The sequence below is a fragment of the Phascolarctos cinereus genome, unplaced genomic scaffold (genome assembly GCF_003287225.1).
Source record: "Phascolarctos cinereus isolate Bilbo 61053 unplaced genomic scaffold, phaCin_HiC Scaffold_2;HRSCAF=192, whole genome shotgun sequence".
Lineage (NCBI taxonomy): Eukaryota > Metazoa > Chordata > Mammalia > Diprotodontia > Phascolarctidae > Phascolarctos > Phascolarctos cinereus.
Window position 1 is genome coordinate 374,411,391 of NW_027555625.1, and position 14,350 is coordinate 374,425,740.

The 14,350-nt window shown below is 45.1% G+C and overlaps 1 protein-coding gene across 2 annotated transcripts; it reads left to right on the plus strand.

Moving 5' to 3' along the window:
• The first annotated feature begins 536 nt into the window (after window positions 1–536).
• Window positions 537–14,166, plus strand: DELE1 (DAP3 binding cell death enhancer 1). Of its 2 annotated transcripts, XM_021005068.2 has the most exons (13): window positions 537–682; window positions 1,517–1,631; window positions 1,736–1,853; window positions 3,813–3,957; window positions 6,427–6,597; window positions 6,810–6,883; window positions 7,009–7,105; window positions 8,025–8,167; window positions 8,358–8,516; window positions 8,602–8,694; window positions 10,540–10,699; window positions 11,753–11,992; window positions 12,511–14,166. In XM_021005068.2, the coding sequence occupies exons 1-12, from the start codon at window positions 652–654 to the stop codon at window positions 11,989–11,991; spliced, it is 1,545 nt and encodes a 514-aa protein (XP_020860727.1). In that variant the 5' UTR covers window positions 537–651; the 3' UTR covers window position 11,992; window positions 12,511–14,166. The 2 variants fall into 2 exon arrangements, with proteins under 2 accessions (XP_020860727.1, XP_078006625.1); XM_078150499.1 differs by lacking the exon at window positions 537–682 and having other exon boundaries at window positions 1,566–1,631; window positions 1,714–1,853.
• The last annotated feature ends 184 nt before the right edge of the window (window positions 14,167–14,350 follow it).

Genomic DNA, 14,350 nt, shown 5'->3' on the forward strand with positions numbered 1-14,350 from the left:
TCCAACTGACTTCAAAAAAATCAAGGAAAGTTTCCTAGAGGAGATGGCATTTGGATTGGGCTTGCAAATTTACGTAGGGCTTAAGGAGGCAACGAAGGTACGGGAGAGAGGTAGGTACGATAATCACTGGTTCTCCCCATAACCTAGAGTCGTGGCGGGGACTGTGACATTGGGGGGAGTGACCTCGCTCGGGCCCCGCTTCCTCTTGGGTGACTTTCAGCCCGATCATTTCCACGACCACGCCCCCAGTCCGCCCAGCTGGGAGGGACGCTCTGGCCCCACGAAATCAAGGCCCTTCTTCCCACCTCCTCTCTATGATGCCGATGACGCTACTTTCCCCAGTCCCTTCGACAACCCCTGCTCTCTGCAGAAGAGACGGAGGTGGAGGGAGAATGAAACCTGGGGAATGAAACTAAGGCTCAGGCCTCCCAGCCTAGTCTGGAGTCACCTCCGGCACAGGCCCGCCGCTCTGCCCCGCCCCGCTTTCCTTCCTCTCGGTGGAGCCCTTCCTTCCGGTTGGGCTCCAGCTCTCTGATTGGTCGGCGGGGCCGCTTCCGGCCGTTCTCCCTCCCAGGGAGCCGCCGCGGTTATGCGGCTTTCTGTGCGTATCAATTGTGTTCTCTCCGCACCCCGCTCTGTGGTGGTAACAACATGTGGCGACTCCCAGGGATGCTGGGCCGAGGTGAGGGGACTTCGAGCAGAGACAGGGATCTTATCTCCGCCATGTCGCGGGGCCCCAAGAGCCACTGGAAGAGTCAGAGCGGAAAACGTGGCGAAAGGCCGAGAGGGGCCCTGCCATGATGGAATGGGTGGGGGCCACCCCGGGAGTGGGCGGGGCCTTAAGGAAGGGGGCGGGGATAGTACGTAGGGGTGGGGTTAAGCTGGTGTATGAGTTTACCTTTGTGACCTTGGGCAAGTCACTTGTCTTTTTCTCTAGATGGGTTTCCTCATGTGAAAATGGACATAATACTTGCACTGCCTACCTCACAACACCGTTCTGTAAACTTTAAACACACTATAATATGATCATTACCATTAGTGAGCATAGCCAATCATCAGTGAAATGATATTTGCAAAACTCTTGGCAAAAACTCCATAATGGATGAGAAGCTTTCAAGAATTAAATTTTGATTTTCCAGTTTAGTGGTCTTAACCAATCAAGCTATGGGATGGGGGGAGGGGAAGAGGGATACTTTGTATAGACAGATGAAATAATAACCAAACAAATGGTTATTCCCTTCCTCCTTATTAAGTAGGGAAAGCCATAGAGGAAGAGGCCAGAGTCAAGGGCAGGACCTGAATGCTAAAGAAGAGAAGACAGAGGGAAGCTGGGTCTAGGAAAGAAAGCTAGTGAATCAAGGAGAGGTCATTGGGCCCTCAGGGTTTGGGGTCACTTTTTCCCAAACGTCTAAGGTGCCACCGCTGCTCCCTTCTCTTGTATGATTCAGGAACCAGTGGAAGCAGGGGTTATCCTCAACATCTGAGTGGCTGACTGTCCTTATCTCCGTCTTGTTAGCCCTACAGCACCTGCCTAAGCACAACCTTCGTAGTGTGACTCCTGGGGCTCCCAGCCAGGATGAGCCTCAAATCACTTGGTCACCACGGTCCATCCCTGTGCCCAACCATAATAGGTAAGTATAAGAGCTAAACCTGCCACACACCCCCTACCCTTCCCCAGGACCCTACCCCCCACCTATTTAACAGACCATGAAGATTTCCTTTGATTTCTATTTAGGCATGAGGCCCATGCTCTGGGTGTGGGCTATGGCCCAAGGTACCAAGGCTGGAAAAATGCATTCCAGTGGATCTCAGGCCGCCTGTCCTGTCACAGAATGTGGGATGCTGTCTCATGGGTATGCTTTCCCTGCATCTGTCCAGAGTATATCTAGGGTCTAACTTTTGAAATATAGCCGAGAGATGAAATGATGGGGTCATCAATATGAGTAGACAAGTAATTTGTTATCTGGATCAAAGGAGATAATGTATGTAAAGCACTTTTCAAGCCTTAAAGCACTTTATAATGTAAGTAGTCACTATTAGACTGAGTGTAGATAGATAGCCTAGGAGAGGAAGGGGGAGGGAGTCAGCAGTCTGTGAGAAGGTTGTTAAAGTGACTCATCAACTTCATTTTCTATAAATTCACTTTTACTCTTCCTTTCCTTTTTCTTATACTTTCTTTTTACTTTTTCCTCATCTTCCATTTTTCTTTTTCTTTCATTTTCTTTTGTAGACCTGCCAGTGGTCCTTGTTATCATTTCTTTAACCCTGCTTAGGTTAAAGAAACTGCTAACTTAATATCTCTCTCTAGTGATTGCATGTGTGTAAAATCTTCCTCTTCCTCAACAACTAATCCTAACCCTACTGTTTGTTTCTGTACAGTGCCTGACATTTATTGGCACTTCATACTTTACAAATTGATTGGCCTAGGTGCTAGACATACGAAAAAGTTTTAAAAAGCCTATCCCCAAGGGGACTTTGAGTCTAGTTTGGGAAACTGATTCTAAACATAAAAATGATAACTAATAATGCATGATAGTATATGTGGTACAAACCCGTATTACAAGAGTTCTTCGTCTATCAGAAAAAAAAATTTTTAAGGCAATGACTGATCTGTCTTGTAACCTGAGAGTACCTTGCATGTACTGATTTCAAGACTCTGTGCCTAATGAAGTAAAAAAGTCCTCTAGGGTCTATGACGGCAGTGTGAAATGAATTAGGCACATGTGCAGAAAACACAACCTTCAGCTGGAGATAAGAGAAATCTCCTGGCTTCATAGGCAGTAACAGAGAGTAAAGGCATGTCAGGTGATGTTTGGGCCCAATCTTAAGCCAAGACACATTCTTTCCCATTCCATTCACCTCTCCCAACTGAGGTCTTAGGGTTGAGCCTGAGGCCATTCAGTTCAAACCTTTATTGAGTTCTTGCTACATGTAATGCATTATCCTATGTCAGGGGTTCTTGACCTGGAGTCCAGCAATAGATTTCAAGGGTTCTGTAAACTTGGATGGGGAAATAAAAAATACACCATTATTTTCACTGACCTCCAACTGAAATTAAGCATTTCTTTCAATTGTGAATGTAGGCAACAAATATTATTTTGAGAAGGACTCCAAAAGGCTTCGCCAGACTGCCAAGAGCTCCATGACACACAACAAGATGAAGAAGCCCTGTCCTAAGTGCTAGAGATGTCACTGTTGCTTTTGTAATCCAGGTCCCAGTCTACCCACATTGATTCCATTTTCTCAAACACCCCTATGGGCTGCATCTGTTTGCAACAGCAACTCCTCCCCCCTGTAGTCCATTCCTCTCTAGGAAGCAGGAGCCCCATGGGCTCACGAGTAGTATCTAATTCACACAGCCTCCTTTTGAGGAACAAGATGAGCTAGGGAACTTATTCTACCCCCCCCCTTTTTTTCCCCTTCAGTTAAGCAAGATAGTATTGTGCTCAAGGTTACGCAGCAAGCTGGCACTGGAACCCGACCGAGTCCAGCACTTTGTTCACTAATCTAAGCGATCAAGGGTAGGAACGTTATATGTAATCCAACAAAGAGAATGTTCTTGACCTTCAGGACACAGGAGGAGCCTTTTTATTTCCTTACATTTTCAAAAATTGTCTCAACAGTTTTTGAGTCCCATTTATCATGTAAAGATGTTTGTGAGGAAGTCATCCTCCAGGGCTGGGTGAAGTAAGGGTTGTCCTAACAGGAAGTCATGACCTGTTACAGTAACCTAGATTACAGAGGAGCCAGTTTATTTTTCTTTTTGCCTGTACCCAGTTGGGTTTCTGACAGGTTTTTCTTTTCTTTCTCAGGGAACCCTGGCTGTTCTGGCCCTGCAACTGGCCAAGCAAGTCCAATTTCAGGCATCATTACCTGGTTTCCAGAGACAAGAACGGTGCTCTTGGCACAGTCACCTGGACCAGATCCGTTTCTCCCCTTTGCTGTGCCAAGACTTATGTAAGTTATCTCTTGGACAGGCAGAAGGAGTGGTTCTGGAGTTCCTCTTGGCCAGGATGTGGCTATGGGACACACCCCAGGAAAAGAGCCATCAGCTCTTCCTCATTAGGGGGTCAGAAATGAGGTCAGAGGAAAGTGAATGTGGTAAGGTTATATCCACCCAGGGCGTAGGACAGCTCCACCCTTGAAAGTTCTTCTATCCTATTCAGCCAAGAGAGGGAGCTGAAGAGAGGCTGCTGACGGCCTCCTTTGTTTTGTTGTTGTTTTAAAAGATTTCTTTATATTAAATTTTATTTTTTCAATCATCAAGCATTTATTTTTTCTACCTCCCACCTCCCTCCCCCCGCAAAGAAAACAAAACCCCCATAACATAGACATAGTTAAGCAAAATAAATTCCCACACTGGCCACTTATCTCATTCTGCATATTGGCCTGTCACTTCTCTGTCACAAGGTGGGCAGCATTCTCAACCACTGATTCCCTGGAATCTCAATAGATCATTGTATTGATTAGAGTTCTTAAGTTTCAAAATTGTTTTTATAATGTAAATGTTGTAGTATACCTGGTCTTCTTTGGAAAATAATTTCCTACCAATCCCCAGGGCTATCCAGTTATTTTATGGCACACATGATTTTTAGATTTTCACACTACAGTAGTTGATATGGGACAGATCTGGTGTTTGTTAGGTCAGGAGCAGAAATCAGCCCTCTTCTGCCCCCACCATTTCAGTCCTCAGCCAGTGGCCCTTATACCTTAAGGAATATCCCATGCAGTCAGATTACGGTAGGCAAATACTTTGAATGGTCCCCTGGAATTTGTTGTAATGAGATCTGACTTACAGTTGAAATGATAAGGGATGAGCTCCTGAGGGAACAAATGTGTGAGAAAAAGCCACAGGTCTCATCCAATGTTTTAGGCAAGAAGCAGGTGCAATGGTGTGTCCCATCCCCCTTCTCCTTCCTCCCTCCTCCCAATCTTAGCCCTCTTCTTTGGCCTGTATTTCTTCCTGAAGACTCAGTACAGACAGGGGAAGTAGGAAGCCTTCCAGACAGTGCTCCCTCCCCTTTCCCTGCCTAATTGGACATTGAAACCTCTCCCATCCCCTCCCCTCTGGGAGGAAGTCTGTCCCCATGGCACCTCAGACCTCCAGGCCACTCCTTGCTTTCCACTGGTGGTCACCTAGGTTTCTTCATATATCCCCTCACACATGGCCACTCATGCTGCTTGGATAGATGGGAGAGTCACTGACTGTAGTCTCTCCTATAGGTGGAAGGCCACCATTTGATCTTAGTAATATTCAGCTTCCCACTATACACTAAGGTCTACTAGGCCTTACCATCTGCCCCACCATTATGTTTCTTAGACCCTGGCCATTGCCATCTGGCCTGCCAGTACACTCTAAGGATCCCCAGGCCTTACTCTTTGCCCTACAGCCAACCCCTTCATACTCCTCCATCCACTTTGTAACAGAACGCTCATATATATGTTGTCTCTCCCAGTTAGAATATGAGCTCCTTGAGAGGACTGACTGGCTCTCTTTTCTATTTGTATCCTTGATGCTTAGCATATAGTAAGCTCTTAATAAATGATTTTTCATTCAGAGGGAGCCTTTTGGGGATGTTAACAGTTAATGATTATAAGATGAGAAGTTGGAAAGAGATGAAAAGGAGGGAAATGGTAGCTTCCCAAAACTGTAGACTAGTCAGCTTGACATCAGTCTTTAGCAAAATTCTAGAGCAGACAGTTTGTGAGCATTTAAAAAACAAAGAAATAATCATCACATAAGTCAGTATGGGTTCACTTAAAAAAAAAAGTCATGCCAAACTAACCTGATTTCTTTTTTTTAATAAGCTTACTAAATAAGGGGGATGCCAAAAAACATTGTTTATCTTGAATTTTCCAAGGCAGGTAGCCTTATCCCTCATGATCTGTGGAGGCCTCAGAGAAATGGATTCAGATCATTGAACGATTGTACCCAAGGAGTATTTATTAATAGACATATGTCTTTCTGCATGGTAGGAGGAGAGGTTCTCTGTTATTGTGAAAGAAGAAATGGACTCACTCTGTATGACTCTATCTGACTTACTCTATGTGACTATAGAACTAGTATTAGATGCAACTTATACCAGACAAGTTTGGGCTCAGTTTTGACAGCTCTCCCAAAATAAGTGTTTAACTGGTCTATCATGCCCCTGACAGGGATATTATAGAAAGGATTCCTACATTGGGAGGACAGTTTGCATAAATAGCCACTAAGACCCCTTCCAATGATGATTCCTTAGGAGGAGACAGAGAAGGAGTGGCCAGAGATAGGAAGTACCAGGAGAGCCTGCACATCATAGAGTCATCAGAATACAGAGTTAAATTCTGCCCCAGCATCCTTAAAACACAATGAAAGGCTGCAGTCTAGCCCTGGGCAGTACTTTACACACATTTTATTCTTACCAGTTTCTCCCTGGCATTTTCTAGGGTTGAAGAAAAACATTCTCCCTACAAGTAATTCCCCAGCCCCCTGCCACACTTGCCTTGAGAAACCCACAGAAGAGCAGAAAGGACCTGACCCTCAGGACCCTCAACCCGAGAGCCTTGTTTCCAATAGCTCCACGAGGACAGCCAGACTCAGGGGTCCTTGTGAAGCAGGTAATTGAAGTAGTGTCTCTTGGAGTCAATAAGAGGAGATCCAAAGGGCGGGGTCTGCACTGGTGAACATTTGCTGCTAAATGCCCCAGGACAGAGCAGTGGGCATCCCTTTGCTACTGTGTGCTTCCTGGACTCTGGGAAACAGGGTGTGGATCAAAGCGAAAGACTCATTCCCTTTGCTACATAGCTGTGTGTCTCTGATCTTTCCCCAGAACCTGTCAGCCTTGCTTTCTTGGATGCGAGTGGAGCAGGCCAGTGTCACACCAGCAGAGAGAGACTGGTATTGGTGAGATGTCTCCACTCAGAGGCTTATATTTGTCCCCTGAGCAGGGAGTTGGGGCATTCACAGGGCCTGGGGAAGGATCTGTCTTTACTCTCCCAAACTGACCCTTATGGCTGTTTGTTACTCAGGAGCAGGAGGAAACAGAGACTCTTTCCTTAGAGGAAGCCATGTTGTCCTTGCAGCAGCAATTCCAGCTCAGTGTTTCCATCGCCCTCAATTTCCTGGGTAACTGATTGCCACCCTGGGATGAGGTAGGGGTATTGAAAAAGGGAGAGGACACCGAAGGTAATTGAATGATTTTCTGGTATAGCAGAAATGTTGGAACTCTGGATAGGGGAGCTAACTTCCCTAGTATAAGTCATGGAAAAGCAAGAGCCATGGGGTGGAACAACATACAATCTCCAGAAGTACTCAGAGAGTCTGTGCCCACACCTAGAACGTCCAGGTTGGCACTCCCTGCCCTAAAGTAACTAAATATGGGTCACAGTCTCAGAATCCCTAGGAAGCCAGGGAGCCATCCTGTTGGAGAGGGTTAAATCCTTAGATAAAGTGTTAGGATAGAGGCTACTTCTTCCTTCCTGTCTTGTCCCCTTCTACCCCCAACTCCTTGCTCTGTGCCTGGAAGGGGTGGGCTCTTATCAGTCCTGCCAAAAGAACTTAGAACAAGTAAGGTGGTGGCTGGAGTTAGACGGGGGGTTAAAATGAATCTGGCTTTTGCATCATCACCTTTGAGTGATTCGAGCAGAAGGTAATCTCTTCTGCATATAACATGAAACTGTTAAGAAACAGTGGCAGGCATTATATGATTAAGTGCCAAAAAGCAGTAGTACAGACAGAAAAGATTAGGAATTCAGAGAAGGGAAAGATCCATCTTGGGCGGAAATTGTTTAGAGAAGTTGAGACTTGAGCTGAGCCCTGATAGTTGAAGAAGAAAGAAAAAGCATCCCAGGCATTCATCAGCATGAACAAGGGTTTGCCTTTGGAAGGAGTATGGTCCGTTTCTTCTCTGTTTTCTCTTATACTTTTAGGATCAGAAGTAAGGAAGGAACCTCTCATCAGGTGATTTGTGCTCTGGATCCATGGGGTCTTTGGCGAATGTTGTGGGAATTTCACAGCATCCCTTCTGCCTTGTGATCTCTTACAGGGACTGAAAATATGAGAAGTGGCAACTGTGAAGCGGCATACTCTTACTTCCAGAATGCTGCGGACCGGGGCTATAGCAAAGCCCAGTTCAATGTGGGCCTGTGTCATGAGCATGGAAAAGGGACCCAGAAAGACATCAGCAAGGTAAGTGAAGCCTTCTGATTGATCCCCACTCCTCCTCTGTGCCAGGCTGCTAAGGGGGCTGATCTCACACTATGGGGAACAGCCCTGGCCCAGCTGGGAATAAAGGATGGCCTGGGGAGAGTCTCTCCCCCAGTAACAGGGGAGCCTTCCAGGGATGAAACTGAATGTGGTGCCTGTCCGTTTGTGGCAGGCAGTTTTTTATTACCAGCTTGCTGCCCAGAAGGGCCACCAAATGGCTCAGTACCGCTATGCCAGGTCCTTGCTGAGTGACCAGGCCCCAGCGAGGGAAGCTGATAAGCAGAGAGCAGTGGCCGTGTTGAAGCAAGCAGCTGATGCCGGCCTGAAAGAGGTGAGACTCCTGTCTGAAGGTGGGGAGGTCCCTGTGGGCAATCATGGCAGGGATTGAGATGTCCTTTTTCCGGCCTCTGCCTCAGGCTCAAGCCTATCTGGGAGTGCTGTTTACCAAGGAACCATTCCAAGATGAACAAAAAGCCGTGAAGTACCTTTGGCTTGCAGCCAGTAATGGGGTAAGTGGGGAGTGATATAGGAGCCTGGGCTGAGTCCTCTGGAGCTCTAGGAGGGCAGGAGTAGGAAGGGCAAGGGGGAGTAACTCAGTTACTAAGCAATGGGAAAGAGAACTAGCAGGCAGGGCCAAGCTTCACTGACGTCCAGTGAATCAGCTTGTCCTGCAGTCTCCCCATACCCAAGGCCGCTTCTTCCTTCATTTCTTGGTCAGCACCCAGGCAGCTTTGCCCTGCATTCTTGGGCAAAAGAATTTTTTTCACTTTCATTTTGTGAAGACATCTCAGGTTACCAACCACTATCTCCTTCTGTTCCTGTCTTTGCTCTCAGAGAATCTGATGAAACCTTTTCTGGGTTGAAATGGACCTGAATTTTAATGTGTGAGTGTGTAAGTTAGGAAGGAACACCAAGAAGAAGGACTGGCAGGGAACTGTTTGTCACCTTGGCCAATCACAGTGCAGTGAGACACTGCCTCTTACGTAACCATGGCAGCAGCGCCCGAGGCTAGGGCTCTCCTAACAGGTCCTTGGTATTCGTCCAGGCATCTATTCTATGACATAACAGTCTCGAGGGATGTTGTTTGACTCAGAAGATATTTAAATACCTTTAAGAAGGTGTGTAAAAACAAGCCCCTAGTATTTATTGTGAGGCTAGAAGATAGAGTGATGTTTTATACGTACTCAGTTTTTTCATCTGATTAGGCATTCATTGGTTAGAAAAGTCTCAGTAAGGAAGCTCCCTCTCCCAACACCAATATGCAGCTGTCCTGTAACGTGGAGAATGGTCATAGAAAACTGCCCAGGGGCAATGGGAGGGTACGTGCAGTAGTATGTTGGGGCTTTAATGAGCAAGTACCCATGGTCACACAGCCAGTGTGGGTAAAAGACAGGATTTGAACCCCCATGCCTTCTTTCGATACTCGGCACTGCCTCTTAGGTAGTTACAACACATGTAAAACAGACCCTGTTCCTGGCCTAAATAGAAGTGAGGAGAAGCTACGTTGTACAGTGGATAAATTGCTGAACTTGAAGGCTGGAAGACCAAAATTCAAATCCTGCCTCAGATACTTACTACTAGTCTGATGCTGGGCAAATCCCTTAACCTTTCTCAGTTTCTTCATCTGTAAAATGGGGATGATATAGGGATTATTATGAGGATCAAGTGAAATAGCCTACCGAAAGTGCTTTGGAAGCCTTAAAGTACTATATGATGCTAGTTGTTATTTATTAATTAGCACAGGGTTGTTTTGTTTTGTTTTTCAAACATTAATTCTCATAAAACTGGCCTCAGGCAAGGGTGTAGGAGCTTTAATTTCCAGCATCTTAAAGTTGCTCTTTATTCAGACTTCTTACCTGGAAGCCCCACAGTACCTAGTATTACGTGTCCAGAATATATATATACACAAGGTTTTTAGAATGTTCATCCCTAATCTGTGTGTGTTCAATTCATTCCCTATCACAATAAACGTAGCTGGCTGACTTTGTTCTCCAGATTTCCCATGATTCAGGTTGGCTGCTTGTCCTTCATTCACTTCTACGTTCAGTAAGCAGAGTTCCTGGTGAGGGAATCTCCACAGTCCATAGCGTTTGGTGCCTCTCTGGGTAACCTCTGGCTCTCTCTTCTTTGGGCTAGGCTGGCTATGATCTCAAATTCTTCTGGATAATCTCTGATTTTCTTTTTTGTGGTGATGGTTCATTGGCGTGCGTAGGTGTTGCCAATGTTGGGTCTTGGTTCTTCCTTATACAACTTGGGTGAAGATTACTGACTCCCAAACCCTTTCTTCTCTTCTTCTGCTTTAATATGTCCTGCATCTACGATCCAGCATATGTGTGTATGTGTGTCTTTTTTAGGATTCTCAGAGCAAGTACCACATGGGGATTTGCTACGAAAAGGGCCTCGGAGTCCAGAAGAACCTAGGAAAGGCCATGAGATATTACCAGCAGTCAGCTGCTCTAGGGAATGAGCCAGCTCAGAAGAGGCTGACGACGCTCTTCTCAGCACAGCTGGAGGGTACATTCAACCCCAGCCCCTCTGCCTGCCTCACCCACAGTTCCTTAAAGGAATGGGGGTGAATCATTAGATCCAGGCCACGTGGCATGGTCAGAAGGACAGATTTTTCCCTTTCCCAAGAAACAGCTATCCCTACATGAAGGCCTAAATACATCATCATCCCTGGGGATGGAGAAGGTAGTGGCCACTGATAATTCCTTCTTTATGTCACTTTTTTTACTATTTTATTTTATACCTCACACTGGGTAGTATTGTGGGTGTTCCATATGCAGCCATAGTTCGCATGATTCCTATAATCCCTACAAGGAATTATCCCATTTTTCACACAGAGGATCCTGTAGGTTGTAGGCCTAAGGTCACTTACTTAGTCAGTGACAGAGTTGGAACTAGAACACTGATCTTCTGACGCTAGTCCAGTAACCTTTCCACTGTATTACCAGCAGTCAGCTGCTCTAGGGTTCCAGTCCCTGGTGGGAAGACCTGGTCACTGTGTTAGGACTTGCATTTATACCCTGTATCTTTCTTCTTTGAATGCAGTGGAGAATTATGGAGTAGCATGTCATTGATGAGGTGTCCTCCAAGTGTCAGGAGGATTGGGGTAGAATTGGTGCGCTGGGGGAGGCAAATCTGTGTTGTCTCTCTTAAGATCCCGCACATTAAATGTTATAGTGGCTAGAGCGCTAGGCTTGAAGTCCTGCCTCAGACACTCACTGGTGATATTACCTTGGACATCAAGGTTACACCTTGCTGAGCTTCAGTTTCTTCATTTGTAAAATGAGGATGTTGGATTTAGTGGCCTCTAAGGTCTTTTCTGACCCCAAATCTATGATGCTATGATTATTTTTTGCAATTTTATAAGTCTTAGAAAGTCGCTTATGATACCAAGAGTTACACAACCGTTATGTGTCAGAGGTAGGTCTTGAACAACCCAGGTATTCCTGCCTCTGAGGCCCCATCCACTGTGCCACACTGCCTCTCACAAAACAAAAATTTAAAAAAAACAAACCAAGATCCTATTTATTGAATGATAGTTCTTATCTCTCTTCCTTACAGCTTTGGGGCACAATAGTCCAACACTTAAAGGTTTAAGGTCCTTCTCTAGCCCTTCTGTCTATACTCTGGATACAGCCCTGAATGGGGCTCCCCACCTTCCCCACGCTTGGAGCACCGGAAGCCTTGGACTTCTTGGCAGAAATGATCGTCTGGGATCTAGCCCTGTAGCTTGTAGTGTGACAGAGCGCCCAAGTCCATACCCTTTTGAGATGCATCTAGTAAAACTAGGATTTGGATAAGGTAAGAATATGGTTATGGAGGAGCCTCCAAGAGGATAAACCTTGGGGTGGCTTGAGGGGATAGCAACAAAAATAGAAAATATGGGGCATCTAGGTGGCGCAGTGGATAGAGCTTTGGCCTTGGAGTCAGGAGGACCTGAGTTCATATCCGGCCTCAGACACTTAATACTTACTAGCTATGTGACCGTGGGCAGTCACTTAACCCCAGTCACCTCACCAAAAAGCAAAAAAAATATGTATAGATATATCTATATATCTATAGATATATCTATATATCTATATATCTATAGATATATATATAAAAATTTTAAAAAATAACCTTTTGCTCTCTTGTGAGGAAATTGTAGTTGGGGATAGCATTCTCTGGTATGGGCTGGTTCGAAGTTCACTATAGAGAATTGAGAGTGATTCCCACCACCTGGTTTCAGAGCTTAGCAAAGTAATGTATATAGAATCTTTTCCAGTCCCAAAACAGTAAGGATTCACTTCTGTTTGGCTTGTGTTTTTTTGGTTTGAAAGAGGATTTCCAATCAGAGCTGTTCCCTGAACATATCTGTTTGGTCCCATGACAATCACTTCAGTCCCAAAGATGGAAATTGTGGGAATCCTTCACTGACATTGGACACAGCCTTGGGCCCGAAGGAGTTGGTGCTGCCCAATCAGATCCTTCTGTGAAGACCTTGAAGAATCTCTTTATTTTCCCATGGAAAGTGGAAAACTGAGTGTGAGTTCTATGAGCAAGACAGTATGGTTTTTCGATAGCCTCACTTGGGACATTATATAACATTAAAATCTCTAATGTTTAATGAAATCAGCCAGTTAAAACCAGAACTAGGCTTTCTTATCACTTCATCCCCTTTGAATGTGAATGGAAGATGAATGGGAGAAGAGAGAGGGCAGCCCAACCTTCATAGCTCAAATCTTTCCATTAGACATTTTAAAGTCACATGACTAGATATTGTTCCAAAGGGAATGCTTGGAAAGGAATGCATCAACCTTGTTCCATTGACTTCCTTATTTCTTGTTAACAGCCCAAATTAATGATTTTACCAATAACTTCTCTTTTTAATGATATTCATCTGTGTTTAATGAAACATATTTAGGTAAAAATCAAAGGAGTATGGATGTACATAGATGGCTGAACTGATTGATATCTAGATAAATAGAGAACATTTTACAAGTTCACAAAGGGTTTCAGGAAAAAAAAGATTGGGATATATTGTCAAAATTATCCTCTTTCACATTCCCCTGTGTTGCTTCAAGTTTATTTGTCTGTCCATCCCTTCATTGAACTTTACTGTAGACCTCTCTCAGTAGGTCTTCCCACACCTAGTGTCTCCCAGAGTTTCCTGGAGTTGTGATGGCTTAGCTCCCCCAGCCGTTTTTATAAGTCTTCTCACAAAATATCAGCCGCATTGGGGAGTGGGGTTATCATCATTGGAGAGACTGCTGCAGCCCCTCCCCCATGGCTGCATCATAGACATCATTGAGACCAGAATAATTGACATTTATGTAGTACTTCAGGTTTGCAAAGCTTACAATTTACTTACAGTTTTTTACTTAACAATATTTTACAATTATCTCATTTGATTTTCACTAGGTAGATACTACAGGATATTATCCCAATCTAAATGAGACTTAAGGAGTTAAATGACTAGCTCATGATGATTACACAGCTGGTAAATCTTGGAAATAGAAGATCTTTTCTGACTCTAATTCCAGTGCCCTTTCTGTATGCCTCTGCTGCCTTCATCCAGATGGGTTTAGATAGCACAGACAAGCCAGAGACCTTTTAGCATTAAAGCCCTATTATCTGATGACTCATCACCAGATCTTTGAAAGGAAGGATAGGGCAGAGCAGCCTGGTCAGCAGAGCCTGGGCTGGACTTTTGGGTGACTGTTGTCTGGCTGACTTAATTAGTCCCCTGTGCCTTAGCTTCCTTATCTGGGCTTATATTTGCCATGTGCCCATAGCTCACCGGACTAACTGTAAAAAAATAAAAACGGGCAGCTAGGTGGTGCAGTGGATAGAGTTCTGGCCTTGGAGTCAGGAGGACCTGAGTTCAAATGCAGCCTCAGACACATGACACTAACTGTGTGACCCTGGGCAAGTCACTTAACCCCAACTGCCTCACCAAAAAGCAAAATAAAATAAACCCTGCCTTACCTGCCTAAGTCCTTGTAATTGAACTTCCTTTGTCTTTCCAGTTCCTTTGGGGTTTGCTTTTCTCAGGAACCCAAGGAGGATTAACTGGCCTATGTGTCCGGTGACAAGTGCCCTTGCCCAGACCATTCCCTCAATCCCTTCTAACCCACATTTCTTTAAGTTGAAATCCTGCTCATCTTCCACCATTCATGT